This window comes from Dama dama, chromosome 18 (genome assembly GCF_033118175.1).
Source record: "Dama dama isolate Ldn47 chromosome 18, ASM3311817v1, whole genome shotgun sequence".
Lineage (NCBI taxonomy): Eukaryota > Metazoa > Chordata > Mammalia > Artiodactyla > Cervidae > Dama > Dama dama.
In genome coordinates, this window is record NC_083698.1 from 46,372,050 (window position 1) to 46,390,347 (window position 18,298).

The 18,298-nt window shown below is 39.4% G+C and overlaps 1 protein-coding gene across 3 annotated transcripts in view; it reads right to left on the reverse strand.

The window, feature by feature from the left end:
* SLC26A3 (solute carrier family 26 member 3) overlaps nt 1–10,380 on the reverse strand; it is a 34,160-nt gene extending 23,780 nt beyond the window's left edge. For all 3 annotated transcript variants that reach the window (XM_061165256.1, XM_061165255.1, XM_061165257.1), the window contains exons 1-5: nt 10,265–10,380; nt 3,183–3,398; nt 2,565–2,704; nt 1,236–1,346; nt 576–745 (exon numbers count right to left, since the gene is read on the reverse strand). In XM_061165256.1, the coding sequence (XP_061021239.1) occupies nt 576–745; nt 1,236–1,346; nt 2,565–2,704; nt 3,183–3,398; nt 10,265–10,362 (735 nt within the window). In that variant the 5' untranslated portion in view covers nt 10,363–10,380. The remainder of the gene's footprint in view (nt 1–575; nt 746–1,235; nt 1,347–2,564; nt 2,705–3,182; nt 3,399–10,264) is intronic.
* Nucleotides 10,381–18,298: the final 7,918 nt, after the last annotated feature.

The following is an 18,298-nucleotide window of genomic DNA, read 5'->3' on the forward strand; positions in this document are numbered from 1 at the left end:
CTCGGTGGTAAAGAACTTGCCTGCCAATGCAGAAGCCACCAGTTCTATCCCTGGGTTGGGAAGATCCCTTGGAGTAGGAAATGGCAACCCCCTCCAGTATTCTTGCTGTGATAGTCCCATGGAGGAGCCTGGCGGCCTATAGTCCATGGGGTGGCAAAGAGTCAGACACAAATGAAGTGACTGAGCACACACACAATGTGAAATGAGAAAAAATTTCCAAGCTGCCAGTTTCTCTATTACTTGCATGCAGTTCTGTTTAGTAAGAACTGTGAATGTATCAATTCCCAGGTATTTTATTGAATTCAGCATTTACTTGTCATCACATGTGCCTCCATGTTCTCATTCTTCCTACTCTCCAGACCCACGTTCATTCCTCTTTGCAAAGTAAATCTGTCCCGCCTCTTATGGTTGCCATGAGTGACTCTTCTTAAATTATTTCCAATGGGTCACTGAAGGAGGCACACAAACTAACAGGAAGAGTTGGGAGGGGTGGCAAGAAGGAGAAAAACCAGAAAGATATGTACCAGCCAGGACACACAGATTGGGGAGGGTAGATTATGTGACAAAATGCTCACCTGGATGATTCCAGAAAGAATTGTAACTGTGGCAGCCACCATCACCTTCTGCTCATCTATTGATGAATCATTCATTGTGCTATTCGCGATTGTTGAATCAGCTGTATTGTCTGTTGCGGTTAATCTCACAACTACTGCTCCCACCATCATACTCAGAACTGGAAATGGACCTAATAAAGAGAGGGTGAATTGTAGTCGTTATGCTTCCCCATTGCACAGTTGTCTTTCATCCAAAATGTAGCATGTAGAAAGACTACCATCTGGAGTTCTGGTCTCCTTCCCAAGTCCCAGTTCTAATTTGTAATTACAAGAAATTATGACTCCTCTTCTGGATGCTGCACAATATGGAATTGACACAATTCATGACTGGGGCTTCCCAGGTGGCACCAGTGGTGAAGAGACCTCCTGCCAGTGCAGGAGACACAAGTGACGTGGGTTTGATCCCTGGGTTGACAAGATCCCCTGGAGGAGGGCACGGCATCCCACTCCAGTGTTCTTGCCTGGAGAATCCATGGACAGAGGAACCCGGCAGGCTACAGTCCATAGGTTTACAAAGAGTCAGCCACAACTGAAGCGACTTAGCACGCATACACAACACATGGCTAATGTCATTCATAAAGAAAAAGCAATGAGCACTAATCAGCCCAGTAATTCACTTACCCACAGATATGTGTCTAGAAGTGCCCAAGAAAAAGTAGATGATGACTGGGAAAAAGGCTGCATATAGCCCGTAGCCTGGGGGGATGGTGACTAGCAGAGCAAATGCTAAACCTGTAAATATACAAGCATGAGTGTTTTTATTTCATGCAAAGGGATCATAGAAGTTTTCATTAGGGTCTTCTAGTATTTAAGATTGCACCCTAAAACTTGTTTTATTAACTCAAATGTATCAAAGATGTAAATGTTAAGAGCTAAAGCTATAAAACTATTGCAAGAAAACTTAGGTATAAACCTTTGTGTCCTTGAATTAAGCAAGGGTTTCTTAGTGACACCTATAGCATAAGCGGCCAAATTTAAAACACATAAACTGGACTCCATCAAAATGTAAAAATGGGTACTTCAAAGATACTATGAAAAAGGGAAATGACATCCCTCAGAAAGGGAGAAATTATCTGCAAATCCTATGTTGGATAAAGGTCTATTATCCAGAATGTGTAAGCAATCATTACAACTCAAAAATAAAAGACACATAACCTAATTTTAAAATATACAAAAGATTTAAATAGACATTTCTCCAAAGATATACAAATGGCCAGTAAGCACATGAAAAGATGTTCAACATCGTAAGTCATTAGAAGAATGCAAATCAAAACCACAATGAGATACCATTTCACACTCAGTAGGATAGCTAAAATAACAAAGGCAGACAGTAACAAGTGTTCACAAGGATGTGGAGGAATTTGAATCTTCACCATTGCTAGTGAATTATTATATGACACAGCAATTATACTCCTAGGTATATACCCAAGAGGATTAAAACATACATGCATACAAAAACTTGTGTGCAAGTGATCATAATAGTATCAATGTTATTCATAAAAGCCACAGGGTGGAGACAGCCCAATGTCCATCAACTCATGAATGGACAAACAAAATGTGGTGTATCTATAGAGCAGGATCTTATTCATCCATAAAAGTACATGAAGGATTTGTACATCATGGGAGAAACTTGCAAACATTATGCTAAGTGAAAGAAACGAGACACAGAAGATTGATATATTCTGTGATTCTGTTTGCATGAAACGTCCAGAATAGATAACTCCAGTGAGACAGAAAGTTGTTGTCAAGGGGCTGGGTGGAGGGAGGATGGAAAGTGATTTGCAAGAGATTTGGGGGGATGGATATGGTGAAAATGTCTCAGAATTATTTAGCCGTGATAGTTGCACAACCTTGTAAAAATCCAAAACAAACAAACAAACCCAATACTGAATTTACACATTAAAAGGATGAATTCTGTGATATATAAATTACATCTCAAAAAAAAGTTACCTTGCAGTACAGCCACCAGCCCTGTGCTGATTCCAGAAACAATGTCACTGAGCAGCCATTCCTTTATGCGATATGCTGGCAACCAAGATGCTATGGGGAACAAAGAGAAGGCAATTTTCTTGGCCTTTTGTGCAGAACAGCTGAAACAATGAAAACCATAGGTCAGTTAATTAATATCCAATTTTAAGTTTAGTACCTACTGTAGATGGAAATTTGGTAAAGATGATATCATTTCACTAATCTTCCCACTAATATTCACCTCTTTACACATACTAGCTGCCCTGACTACCACCAAAGGATTTTTTTTTTTTAAAGAAAAATATTTCTTTTAGCCACAATAGAACTTATCTGTCATCCTCAGCTTGACTTGTACAACACTTGACAGAAAATTTTCCTCTGTCCTCATCTATCAGTTTTCTGATATGGAAAGGTTGTGTCGAGAGCTGAGATGGTGTTCATTTCATAGACTACCTCTCTAGCCCTGGAGTAGGAGGTTTGGAAATCAAAGATGAAAAAGCCTGACTCTGGAGACTGGGCTAGAAAGAACTTGGAAGCTTAAAAATTTCAGAGAAAGTGCTTCACTTACTCCTAATGCCAGTACTTCAGAAAATATCTTACCCGCACAACTTTTTGAGATGGTCCAGAGGTGTCTTATGATGTCTTTCTTTCTTCTTATGTTCTTCCCCAAAAGCATTTGCAGAATACACTGGCCTGGCCACAACGTACTGATTCCCGATGGGTTCGATCATTTTGCTCTCTCTGACGGTTTGTAGTAAGTGGAAGACCTTTGAAATTATGTGGCAAACCCTTCTGGCCTTTAGCAGGTTAAAATGCCTGAAACCAAACAGAGCTTGCTTCTTAAATAACTCAGAGATAATGTGATGCAATTTACAGATGAGTGAGCTCTGAACTGAATGTTACCACCTTTTGAGATCAAAAGAGGCTGGATTAAGGGACCTAGACTGTGTTTTGTGACAGTGATATCTCTTTTTACTGCAATGAGCTGGACATGGATTCATTGGGTAAGTAAACAAGGGTTTTGATTGATTGATTTTTTAAAAGATTGCCAAAGAACAATAGGTAGTGACTCAGTTTACTAACCAGTTGGTGCATTTTTGATTTGTAAAGCGAGATCTCAAGAAAAGAATTTACTCAATTTTTTTTTTTCAATAAAGTTTCCAAAGTTATGGCATGTGGGTACTGGGACAGATAAGATTTAAAATCAAAGTCTATTCATTGCTGCTAACTCGAGCCAAGGCTATTCCATTTTATCCATCAGAATTTTTGTAATATCATTTAAAATGCCTTTAATCTGTGAAATTCAAGGCATATTGCCCATTTAAGTTATTTTCTTATCATTTCTGCCCCAAGTTCTGGCTTGACCTCTAGCATTTGAGTCCCTGTGAATTTTGTTATGACTGTGAGACCCGCTTCGCTATTCTTTCTTTATGCAGACCATTTAAAAAAAATCTTTATTGAATTTGTTACAGTATTCCTTCTGTTTTATGTTTTGAATTTGTTGGCTGCAAGGCATGTGAGCTTTTAGTTTCCTGACCAGGAATTAAACCCGCGCCCCGGCATTGGAAGTCGAAGTCTTAACCACTAGACCACCAAGTTCTGTTCAGTTCAGTCACTCAGTCGTGTATGACTCTTTGCCACCCTGTGGACTACAGCAAGATAGTCCCATAAATAAATTTTCTCTCTCTTTTCTTTTTGGCTGCCCCACGAGGCATTTGGGATCTTTGCTCCCCAACCAGGGATTGAACCAACACCCCCTATGGGGGAAGCCCCAAGTCTTAACCACTGGGTTGCCAGGAATGTCCCCAGTCTAGCCAACCTTAGAATGAAGATGACTCAGGTACTGTGCATTCTATTTATGGCAGATGCTGCCATAGATAAAAAAAAAAAAAAAGCCACCATTTTGTTGCTTTACTCATATTTTCACCAGGTTGTTGACGGAAACACATTAGTTCTTTTCCTTAGTCTTGTTTTTTTTGTTTTTTCCTCCTTCCTTTTGCTGTTGTATGTTTTCTCTCTGCTACGTCACGGTCTAATCTTTTTTTGCCAGGGACAAGGATGGCAGATATGATTACATCTCCATCTCCATGAAGCTTCCTTCCCTAAGGAGGACCATGCCTGGCTCTTTCGTAGGTCAAAGGCTCAGACTACAAAGGGAGTGCTTGAGGGCAAGAGTCAGGGTTGCTTAAGAAATCTTTACAGAATTTAGGGTGAGAGAGCTTGAGGGCCACAATTCCGATCTGGTGGTTCTTCCCTAGGTGGCCATCACTGCTTCCGAAAGCAGCTGTCTCATAGTCCACGTGTAACCAACCATCTGAGCCACTGAATCATCCACGCCTGTGGTGCCTCTGCTGAAAAAAGCTCCTGACACTCATAAATTAATGTCATTCCTCAGTCCATCATTTCTGGGATTCTTGAGAATGACCTAATTTAGTTAGGAATTCAAAAGTGATTTTTCTTAATTTAAAAACAAAACAACCTGAACATGTTGCCTTTACCTCAGAAATTCCTGGAAAACTTATTTTTATTGGTGCCTAGAGTCACAATTCCAGTTTCAAATATGACACCCATATTAATGTACAACCTTTTCATGTTCTGTTTTATCTTCATGCCTCAGATTTTTCTCTGGGTTCGTTAAGGTGTCAGTGGTTTTGGGGGATTGAAATTCATTCTCAGGCACTTTTCCTCCTAATGATTTTTGAGCTTTACATCTCATTTGTATACATTTCCACTCTTACCTCCTTCCCTATAATGTGTTCTTTTTTAATTTTTTGGCTTTTATTTCATACCGATTACATACACAGACACACATACACATATATACATATGTCTACATTCTTTGGTCCTGTGACTTAGGCATACAAGTTTGTCTTTCTCAGCGTTCCCCACCACCAATCCCCCACCCCAAGCACAAATTTAGTCCTGGGGTTATTTTATAGAGTCCAGTTTTTTCCAGTTTAACTATTTTGATGTATTAATAACACTGGTATTTATAGGAATTCCCCTCCACCCCCCCAAGCTCCACCCATCCACAACGGGCTGTGCAAAACTAAGTGTCACCGCCGGGCTTCCAGCTACCTGGGCACCTCCATTCTGCCTGCCCCGCTCCTCTGAAAAGTGTCCATAGCCCTAACCTTTGCATATCTCAGCATTTATACATTTATCCATTCGTTGTTCTATTCTTTCAGCGTCTGCCCTTCCTGTGGGAAACTAATTTGAACCAAGATGCACATAAGTCCATGCTAGTATTTTTCTTTAATTGGTGGTCATTTGAATCCAGGAGGCAAGCAGGTGTGCTGAATATTTCCTGGCCTCTCCCCAGTCACGGTAGATACCTCCACCACCCTTGCACAAAGTTGACTGTCATTGACTCCACCCTGAGCCAGATCTCAAAATACCGCTGTGCCAGTCAGCGGAAAACCAGAGGTAAGCCAGCCTTATTTCATGAATTGGTCTTTGGACAATGGGAAATACAGCCATGTCTTGATAGCTACACCTGGGGGAGAGGTGGGAGAACAAGCAGAATAATGGGTCCAGTGAACACTTTCAGAGGGACCCCAATCCACAGCCAAAGAAGAACCAGTGCACCGGAACTAATGAGCCTGCAGTCTGGAGCGTCTGCAACTACTGATCCTAAGCCACAGCTACTAAAGACTGCATGTCCCAGAGCCTGTGCTGTGCAACAAAAAGAAGCCACTGCAATGAGAAGCCCTTGCACCCCAACTAGAGAGTAGCTCCCCATTCACCTCAACTAGAGAGAGCCTACACGCAGTAGTGAGGACCTAGCACAAATAAAAATAATAAATATTTTTTTTTTTTTAAAAGGCAATGGGACTGGAATGAGGATCCTGAGGGTGTGGGGCAGTACCTCTAAAGAGTCCCAAAGTAAATGGCTATAGAAAAATATTTTGGATGTTTTTTCTGCTAAAATAATATGGATGATGCACAGAACTGTAGTTCAGTGGGCAAGAATGTAAGAGCATCCTGTATTGCTTAGTCAAGAAGTTCGCTTGTGTTACTGCTTTACAGTGGTCTTATAACACCTTCTAGGAACTTAGTTCAGGCACTAAACATTATTATTATTGACAGCTCTTTTTATTGGCAATCATTATTATCAGTCTTACTGCTGAGAAACTAAGTCAAGCCTAATTCAGTCAGGAGGTGCAGCAGAAAGGAGTGAGAATTTGGCAGCTAAGTAGACCTGCCTTCACATCATTACTTGGCCATAGTTTGATTTGCTCTGGGCAAGTGCTTCAATCCTTAGTTTTTCTCATGGTGAAAGGGGATGTCATTACCTTTCTTGTAGGGGCATTGTAAGGGCTTCCCAGACAGCTCAGTGGTAAAGAATCAGCCTGCCAAGGTGGGAGATTCAGATTCGATCCCTGGGTGGGGAAGATTCCCTGGAGAGGAAAATGGCAACCCACTCCAGTATTCTTGCCTGGGAAATGCCATGGACAGAGGAGCGTGGTGGGCTACAAACCATGGGGTTGCAAAAGAGTCAGACAGTACTTAGCGACTCAACAACAACAACAAAGGGCCATTGTAAAGACTGAAATTAAGGTATTTAAGGAGAACCTTCTTAGCTTTAATTGGTAATAGTTTCAGGACTGAGTTTAATATTGACCAGTAGACTCTACATGACACAGTCAGCTGGAACCTGTCTGAAAACATTAGTGCTACCATCTTTTCTATGACTTCATATTTATTCTGAACTTCTCCAGAATTGGCAGTTTTCCATTCTCATCCATTTATTTCAACATAATGTTAAAGTGTCTACCTATCTAAGCTTCCTAGCATGGTATACAAGGCCCTGTATATTTTGGCTCTGGCCTATCTCACAAGCTTCTTCACTCCTCCTTCATAATTACAGCAGTTTCTTAACAAACAAATGATATTTAACATCACTTCCCCCCCCCCCATTTCTTTCCATTTCCTTTACCTGTGTTTTTCTCCTCCAACACCTGGTAAATTCTAATTCATCCTTTAAAATACTTGGCTGTCAATGACCAATGATTTGTTCCTTCAACAAGCATTTATTATTCTATTGTTTGTTAGGAAAACTTCCTAACATAACTGTATAAGATAAGATGATGCTGTAAAGCCTTCATGGAATCCTCTAAAAAGAGTTAATCATTTCCTTCTGTACACACCTGGTATGCTTTTCTCTCCCATAGTATACTGTCTTGTCATTATTTGTAAGTTTCTCTTGCCAGTAAGACTCAGTTCCTCAAGGACAAAGCCCAAACTTAATCATATCTTTCCCTTTTGCAGAGTACCTGTAAAGTAGTCATTACTCAGGAAGATTTTTTGAGATAAATTGAACTATAAACAAAAGATATAGAAATGATGTAGTTCTAAATTCCAAAGTTTACTTGCATAGAAGGAGTGCCCAATATGAGTGATACAGATAACAAATTGTAAGAAGAAGGGATGTGAGTGTGCATTGGCATTGAGAAAGATTTCATCTAGGAATTGGAAAGAACAGATAAGTTTAAAAGAGATAAGAAAGCAATGGGAAATTAAGACATCATGTTCAAAGACCAGTGAGACAAATACCGAAACAGAGGATTTTGTTGGCCAAAAGGATGAACTATTAGGAAAAATGTTAAGTGTTAAGTTGTTAAGAAGGCATCTCAGACCCATGAAGCTGACAAAATGAAAGAGAATCCCTTGACTTTCTCTAAGGCTTTGCATTTTTCTAAGCACTTTCACTTTTCTCCCTTGAGCAGAGAAGGTAGAAATTACTATCGTTAACTTACAGATCAAGAAATTGAGATCAGAGAAGATAGAAGACTTCCCAAGTTTCATAGCTAAGCAAGTGACAGGGCTCGGACAAGAAGCCAGGTCTTATACTCTTCTCTGCCTTTGATGTAGGAGCACCCATGAGCCCTGAATCACTGAGAGACAAGAGGACAGAGTTCCAGATGAGGCACATACAGTGCTCTTGTCCTTGTCCAGAGGAGCCTCTCTGCCATGCTCCCGCTCTCAATATCACATACACAAAATGTGAGCCTGGGTAGCCTGGAGTTCAGTCTCACTGAAGTGAACCTGATTATTCTCCCCTTCACTCCCCAATAAAGTGAAACAGAGGTTGGAGGGAGGCTCTTTTCTTCTTTTTTGGAGAACCAAGGACCTCCGTCATGGAGAGAAGCTGAACCAGGTTATTACTCATTTATTCAGGAATTTAAAAACATCCATTCTGATTTTGTGAATTTTGTTCCTTAGTCAAATATAAGCTGTTTAGTAGACATTGAGACATTTGTTCATTTATTTATATACTTACTCATTCATTTATCAAGATGGAGGAGGCAAGATATGTGTTAACCCACTGTAAAACTAACCCACTCTAAAACTACTTTTGTCTGAAATAGAATAGTTGCTTCCTCATTTCTCAGCAAAAATGATCTTTATGTGGCCAACTTTCATTACACTGTTTTTCTGAATGACAAATTTTCTTTGGAAAAGAAAATTATTTAATCCAGAAATTTAATAAGTTGTTTCTCATGCTCACATTTAGGAGAATATTGTGTAATCTTTTGACATTTTAAAGACTGAAGGGAATTTTTTGTTAGGGCTGGTAATCCATAGGAAAAATACTGCTGCACAGTATAGTATTAATCGTGGCATATGACACTATGCTGCTTTCCAGTGGCAATTTTTTTCTCTCTCTCTTCCTTTTTACTATCTGTCCTACTTTTTGCACCACCCCCCCACTCCCATTGGAGAAGGAAATGGCAACCCACTCCAGTATTCTTGCCCAGAGGATCCTGTGGACAGAGGAGCCTGGTGGGCTGCTGTCCATAGGGTCACATAGAGTCGGACATGACTGAAGTGACTTAGCATGCATGCATGCATTGGAGAAGGAAATGGCAACCCACTCCAGTATTCTTGCCTGGATAATCCTAGGGACGGGGGAGCCTGGTGGGCTGCCATCTATGGGGTCGCACAGAGTCAGACACTACTGAAGCGATTTAGCAGCAGCAGCAGCTCAACTCCCCTTTTCCCTTCTTGGACTTTCTGGGGAGTTTGGTGCTTAAAACCCTCACTTCTGGACCAAAAGACTTCTCTGAACACCTTCTAATAGATCATCCTATCTCCTGGAAAAACCTTTCCTAAAAACCTGCTTTATTTGCTAAACTGCAGAACAGATGGTCTACTAATAAAATCAGATTAGGGTGTAGAACAAAAGGAATATGGGAATAACGAATACAAAAACCTTGCTATCATCGAAAGGGCTATTTTAAGTCCTAAAAATGCATACAAGTGTTTACTCAAATGTCATATCAAAATCTACTCAAATATTTACATCACATTGCTATGGCTCCAGACTAACATTTTAAGCCTATTGTTAGGTATAATTTTTTTTTTTAGTTCTACCAGTTTACTGCTACCAACCCATCTACCTCCACCCTCCTCATACATGCATACTCAGTCATGTAATCCCATGGACTGCAACCCGCCAGGCTCCTCTGTCCATGTAATTTTTCAAGCAAGAATACTGGAGTGGGTTGCCAGTTCCTTATCCATAAGCCTATTGTTAGGTATGATTTAAAATATTCCTGATCATGAAACAAACTCAAGAATGCCACCCTAACTTTTGAATATGTTTCAGTCAGAAAATATACCATTTGCAAGAAATAGAAAACCAATTTGAGTAAAATAATCATAAATGTATTTCCTACCTGATACATAGTCCTTGAGGCCCTTCAGCGATGGTGGAATATAGCCCAGTTCTAAGAGGCAGTGTCCATCCACTTAGTTTTATAGGTTCTGCATGCATCCATATGTATATTGATGACTATATATAGGTTATGTAAGGCAGTGGGGAAATTACCTTTCTGTCAGCTTTAATAATTAACTTTCATTAACTTTTACAACAATGGAAAGACTCCAATGTAGTCTTGACCTTTGAGACTCTGATCAGCAGATGGGATGATTACAACAGCTTCCTCAAGTTCCTTGTGAGATTATACCTCTCATTGCACTTGTATATGTGTGTGCGTTTCATTGGTTTGCAGAGATTTGCACAGCAGATGTGTATGTAGAAGTAAAAAAAAAAAAAAAAAAACTCAGTGAGGGTTATCTTCCTGACACTTTTCCTAGCAGTTTGGATGGGAGTTCAGAGGTATTACTTCTTGGCTGGGTCACTCTATGAAATGTTCATGAACTGCAAGAGAGTGGTGTACAGGCTAACTTGTGGTGTGATAAAGGTCCTTGTTAGGAAGCTCTCCTAACTCCAGGCAGCAGGCCTCTGTTTTGGCTCTAACATATCTCCAGCCCATTGCTCCTACTAAGAGGAGCAAACTCTATGTTGCTGAACCCAGTGGGTATTTTGAATCCTCATCTCACTCAACCTCTTAGCATTTGATTGTACTGACTACTCTTCCAAGGAATTCTCTCTTTTTAAAATGTTAATTCTTTTCATCATACCTGTCTCCATTTTTTAGCTGATATGTCTTTGCCAACTCCACCTTTATCCAGCTCCTTGCTTGTCATTCCCTTCTGTCCTGGACTCCCTTTTCTTTTGTTACCAGTTGGAGTCCTTGGACTCTGGAATCAATAGAAACAGATAAGAGGCAAGGTGAGAAATTCAGGCAAGCTTTATTGGGATTCGTGCTGCTGCACGAGGGAGTGAGAACAAATAACGGGTTCCTTTGCTTGCTCCCTGAGGAGGGTGGGCTGGTTCCTTAAGTGGGGTGAAGGTAGGGGTGAGTTGATGCATCTGGGTCAGACCAGAGGGCTGGCTTAGGTGGTCTGCCCACCCCGTTGGTGGTGCTATTGCAGGGATCATGCATAGTAGTACCCTGCTTTTATTCCCAGCACCTTGGAAGTGGCAGTTGGTTTGTGGCCTTTCTTTGTATCTTATTGTTCATAATTTGCCCCAACTGTGCATGCGTGTACTTATTTTTAGTTCCTTATAGTTTCTTTGTATTCTGCCACTTGAGGAGGCATTTGTTCAGGTGCAAGTGCAAGCTCTCTGTAGAGAGTTCCAGGTCCTCCCCCCACGCACATGTCATTCTCTCTACTCTAAGTAAGAGTCCCACGGCTCTGAGGGACTTTCATGTTTCTAACTTCAGCCCTCCAGATCCACATATTTAAACTGTGTACCCAGTATCTCTCTTTGGAAGTCCCACAGGCATCTCACACTTGACACATGTGGATCTGAACTCTTGATCTTTCCTCCCAAATCTGCTTCATCTCTAATCTTCCCCACTCTAGTAAAGAACACCCCCTCTACTCTTGTCAGAAATCCAAGAGTCATGTTGCTACTTTCTCATGCAAACACTCGCCTAACCCCTAGCCAATGCATCATCACCAAGTCCTGCTGAATCTACCTCCAAAATATATTACAAATTTTCATCTCACTCTTGCCTCCTAGCCTAAATCACCACCATCTCTCACAATAGACTCGTGCTGCACTTCTCTCTTCCTCTCTTAGCCCTTCCAGTCTTCTCCCTACCCAATAGTTGGAATGATTTTTTTCATGCTAGGTCTCGTCAGAGAGTTAATGGTGGTACTTAGGATAAAAGGCCTCCAAAGTCTTGCATGATAACTCTTGCCCAACTCCACAACCCTATTTAGCTCTGCTCTGCCTATTGTTTTCTTCCCTCCATCCGCAGTGACACCTTCAGTGCCCTGAATTCGCCTGCCCCTTTCAGACATGGTTTCCTCTGCTTCAGTGTTCTTTTCCTTCCACTTCTGCCTGGCTGTTTCCTTTCTGTCTGACCGTTAACTAGCTTCAACATCACTTCCTCAAAGAGAACTTCTAAAATCCCAAATCCAAGTGAACTCCTTTCATGATATTCTCTCATAGTGTCTTGTACTTTCATAATGTGGGGCTTCTATGGTGGCTCAGTGGTAACGAATCCATCTGCAAGTGCCTGCCAATGCAGAAGACACAGTTTCGATCCCTGGGTCAGGAAGATCCCCTGGAGAAGGAAACGGCAACCCACTCCATTATTCTTGCCTGGGAAATTCCACAGACAAAGGAGCCTGGTGGGCTACAATCCATGGGGTCGAAAAAGAGTCAGATGTTACTTAGTGACTAACCAACTTTCCTAATGTAGCATCATAATTAAAAAATAAGCAATTTTTTTTTTTTTTTTTTTGGTGAATGCTTCTTTAGTGTTTGGCTCCCTCATTAGAGTAAAAGCTCCATACAGGCAGTGATCTTGACTATCTCATTCACGACTATATCCCCAATACCTAGAATGAATCTACCACGGAACTGGTTGAATGACGGTTCAATGAATGAATTATATGTGGTACAATTTTGGAATTCCAGAAGAATTTGAACAAATCATTAATGCTTACTCTAAATTAATCTAACCTGTATTTTAACTTTGGCTAAAACATGCACTAACTGTGCAACTGAATTAGTTATGGCATTATTTAAAACACAAAATACTGCTTTTTGTTTTAAAAAATATACAGAGTATAAACTACTATGTATAAAATAAATAAGTTCTAATGTATTATACAATATGTCTATTGTACAATACAGAGAATGTAGCCAATTTTATAACAATAAATGGAATACAGCCTTTAAAAAACTGAATTACTAAGTTGTACACCTGAAATTTATATAATATTGTACATCAATTACACTTCAATAAAAATGTACAGTGTTTATTCAGAACTATTGTGCATTGATCAAATTATGTTTTAGGTTTGGTTGCTGAAAGAACTGGAAAACATCGCATGTAAAAGATAAAATCTCAGAACCACTGATCTAGTTAAAAATTATTTATTTCAGAACAAATAAGAGTTGTGTAAGGTTTTTGGATACAAGCTCAACAAAGACAAGTTAAAAGAATTCCTTTACTTAGCCATAAAAAGGAATGAATTTGAGTCAATTCTAATGAGGTGGATGAAACTGGAGCCTCTTATTTAGAGTGAAAGCAGAAAGAGTAAAACAAATATTGTTTATTAACACATATATATGGAATCTAGAAAAATGGATGAACTTATTTGCAGAGCAGGAATAGAGACTCAGACATAGAGAACAGACTTACGGACACAATTGGGGCAAGAGAGGGTGGGATGAATTGAGAGAGTAGCACTGAAATATATGCATTACTGAGTGTAAAATAGATGCCTAATAGGAAGTTGCCGTATAGCACAAGGAACTCAGCCTGGTGCTGTGACAACCTGGAGGGGTGACATAGGGTGGGAGGTGGAGGCTCAAGAGGGAGCGGACATGGGTATTGCTATGGCTGATTCATGTTGATGAATGGCAGAAACCAACACAATACTGTAAAGCAATTATCTTCCATTTAAAAATAAATAAATTTTTTAAAAAAGAATTTAAGAGAAGAGCATTCCTGTACACCAACAATAGCCAAATTAAAAAAATATAACAGAAAGATACCATTGGTAATAGAAATAAAAGATATGAAAGATAAGTAGGAATAAATTTTAATCTGAAGACATATCAGAACCTTATGGACAAAAATGGCAAAACATCATTAACATACAAAAAGGAAATCTGAGAAAAATATGAAGCCATACATCATGGATGTAAGGACCTAGTATCACAAAGATTTTTTTCCCAGATTAATTATATTAAATGCTATTGCAGTGAAAATCTAAAGGTTTTTTAAATAGGAAATCTTCATCATAAGACTTATATAAAAGTACAAAGAACCAAGAAAGTCAAGACAATTTTGAAGAAGAAAAAGCAGAGACTTATCAGGCAGATGTAGAGTCCTATACAAAGCTTTAGTAAATATGACAGTGCTCTATTGTGCTAGGGGAGACCAATATACCAATGGAACAGAAGGCCCAGAAACATATTGAAATTTGATATACGATTGATGTATTTCAGTCACGAAAAGATTATTGTTATTAAATAACGTTCAATAATTGGTCCTGAGACAACTGGTGATCCACATGGAACAAATCAAACTTGGATCAAATTTCACACACAAAATTCTTCAAGTTGACTAAAGATCTCAATGTAAAAAGCAAGTTTTGATAACCTTTATAAGAAAAAAGAATACCATTATAATCTTGGGCTAGCAGTATTTCTTAAACAAGTCATAAAAATGTGCTCATCATAAAGAAAAAGATTGATAAATCCTACTTCACTAAAATTAAAACACAAAAGACACTATAACAATAGTGAAGACAAGCTCCAAAATGGACAATTAAAAAGGACTAATGTCCAGCATATATAAAGAACTCCTACAAGCCAATAAGACAAAAGGCAGAAGCCCAGTGTGCTTAGTCATGTCCAACTCTTTGCGACCCCATGGACTGTAGCCCACCAGGCTCCTCTCCATGGAATTTTCCAGGCAAGAATATTGGGATGGGTTGCCATTTCCTTCTCCAGGGAATCCTCCCAACCCAGAGATGGAACCTGTGTCTCCTGTGTCTCTTGCATTGACAGGTGGATTCTTTTATCACAGAGCCACCTGGGAAGCCCAAAAACCCAGTACAGTCAACTTACAGAAAACTTGATGTGCCAATTAACATATGAAAAGATATTCCATTTCACTAGCAATCAGGAAAAAGTAAATTAAAAGTACAATGATATCCATTTCATATCTGTTATCAGTAGGGGTGGAGCTAGATTTGGCAGAACCTGAAGCTTATGCAATTTATGAGGTTCATTTTAAGAAAAAGAATATAAAATCACAAATATAAAATTAATTATGCACCTCTTAAAGGAGTCTAAGCAAAAGGGAGGTCCTTAAGCTTCATTTGCTGCATGGTAGATCTGAGCTGAGCGCTGTAGAATTAATGCTTTAGAACTGTGGTGTTGGAGAAGACTCTTGAGAGCCCCTTGGACTGCAACGAGATCCAACAAGTCCATCCTAAAGGAGATCAGTCCTGGGTGTTCATTGGAAGGACTGATGTTGAAGATGAAACTCCAATACTTTGGCCACCTGTTGCAAAGAGCTGACTCATTTGAAAAGACCCTGATGCTGGGAAAGATTGAGGGCAGGAGGAGAGGGGGACGACAGAGGATGAGATGGCTGGATGGCATCACCAACTCAATGGACATGAGTTTGGGTGGACCCCAGGGGTTGGTGATGGACAGGGAGGCCTGACTTGCTGTGGTTCATGGAGTCGCAAGGAGTTGGACACGAGTGAGCTACTGAACTGATGCTGGGAAAGATTGAAGGCAGGAGGAGAAGGGGACAACAGAGGATGAGATGGTTGGGTGGCATCACTGACTCGATAGACCTGAGTTTGAGCAAGCTCTGGGAGTTGGTGATGGACAGGGAAGGTGGGCGTGCTGCAGTCCATGGGGTTGCAAAGAGTCAGACACGACTAAGTGACTGAACTGAACTGAGATCTCTTTTACCTGACATGCCTGAAAATGCCAAAGGTTACAGAGAATGTGGAGCAATAGGAACTCTTGTACTACTGGTGTGAATGTAAATTGGGGCATCACTTCAGAGGGACGCTTGGCACTGTCTTATCAAGTTAAAGATACACAATTTCTAAGACTTGGCAATTCTACTCTTTAGGTATATATCTTTAAGAAACATGTGTTCAAAGATGTTCATAGCAGCAAAAGTCTATTGACAAGACAATGAATAAAAAATTATGCTTTGTTCATACAGTGGAATTCTGCATAATAAAAATTAATGTATCAGATCTACACGTGATGACACAAACTTATCTGACAAGCACAAATCAAGTGGAAAAAAGTATGAAAGAATAAATACAATATGATTCTGTTCATATAAAGTTTGAAGACACACAGAATGCTTATGATTCACAGATACGTGGCAAATATATAAAAACAAGCAATAGAATGATAAATAAGAAATTAAGGATAGTGGTTAACTCTGTGGTAAGGGGAAGGAAATTCAGAGTGGGGGCAGAGAGGACTATGAAGAGGGCTTCAGCTGAATCTGTAATATTTTATTTTTTATTGCCGATTTCTTTCTTTTAAAATATGCATTAGTTTTCTAGTGCCACCTTAACAAAGTACCACAAACTAGGAGGATTAAAACAACAGAAACTCATTCTCCTACAGTTTGGAGGCCAAAAGTCTGAAATTAAGGTGTTGCAGGGCTATGTTCCCTATGAAACCCTAGATGGAACTCCCCTAGCCTCTTCCAGCTTCTGGTGACCTCAGTCCTTGGCACTGCTTGTCTTGCAGCTGCTTCACTCAAATCTCTCCCTCTGTCAACACTTGGTGCTCTGTGTGTCTCTGTCTTCTCTTTTTATTTTTAATTTCTTTCTTTGTTTTTTTAATTTTTACTTTCTGGCCATGTCATGTGGGGTCCTAGTTCCCTGACTAGGGATCAAATTCATGCCCCTTGCACTGGAAGTGCAAATTCTTAACCAGTGGACCACCAGAAAAGTCGCTTCTCCTCTTTTGATTAGGATGATATTCACTTTGGATTAAGGGTCCATCCTATTTTCTATGACTTCATCTTATCTAATTACATCTGCAATTATCCTATTTTCAAATATGGTCATTCTGAAGTTCTGGGAGCCAGGACCTGAACATATCTTTTCAGGTGACACAATTCAATCTATCACAAGATATAAGTTACATGCAGTTAAACATACCGATCTAAAATGTGTATTTTGCTGAGTTTTGACAACTGCATATACCCATTTGTATTAGTTTTCTAGTGATCCTGTAACAAGTTACCTCAAACTTAATGGCTTAAACAACTCAAACTTATCTTATACTTCTATAGGTCAGAAGTGTGAGATAGAGTTCACTGAGCTAGAATCAAGGTGTTGACTGGTCTGTGTTCCTTTCTGGGTGTTCTAGAAGAGAATCTATCTTCTTACCTATTCCAGCTTCTAGAGACCACCCACATTCCTCGTCTCATAACTCTACTTCATCTTCAAAGGCAGCAATGCTACAGCTCTCTCCTCTTTCTTCTATTGTCAATCCCAACCAACCCCTAGAGGCAAACACTGTTCTGATTTCTATCATCTTCAATAGACTGGCCTGTTCTAGAACTTTATATAAGTGGCACTTATAGTATCTTCACTTTTGTGTATAGCTTCTGTCTCATTGCATAATATTTTTGAGGCTCATCTATGTTGTACATGCATCAGTTGCTCATTCTTTTTTCTTGTTGAATAATATTCCACTGTGTGAATATACCAGAATTTGTTTATACATTCTGTTTTTTGATAAACATTTGCATTTTTTCCAGGTTTGGGGCAATCATAAACTTTCTTGTACAAATCTTTTTTGGATGCATGTTTTAATTTCTATTGGGTAAAAATCTAGGTGAATTGCTGAGTCAGGGGGTAGAAATATATTTAGCTTTATAGGAAACTGCCAAATTGTTTTCCCAAACTGGTTTCACCAATTTAAACTCCCATCATTAATGTATAAGAATTCCAGCAACTCCTCATCTTTGTCAACATTTGGCACAATTGATCTTTTCAGTTTTAGCCATTAGGTGGGTTATATCTTGAAAAAAAAGAAGAAAAAGCTTCCCCCTCAAACAACAAAATAAGGAATATTTCTCAAAAATTTGTCCAAGTTTCATTACGTAAACCTTTAATAGTATATATTAGCAAACTATTTTTATAGCCATTGTATGATTGTAACATAGAGGCAGTCTTTAAAAAATAAATAACAGTTGAGGTTTAACATAACAAATGTATTGATATACATATATCTTAGGAAACGAATCTTTTTCTCTCCTGTCAAATTTTATTCTCTTAATTGACCTGATGCCTTGATTTAAATACTTCTGGTTTTTCAACATTCTCCCACTTCC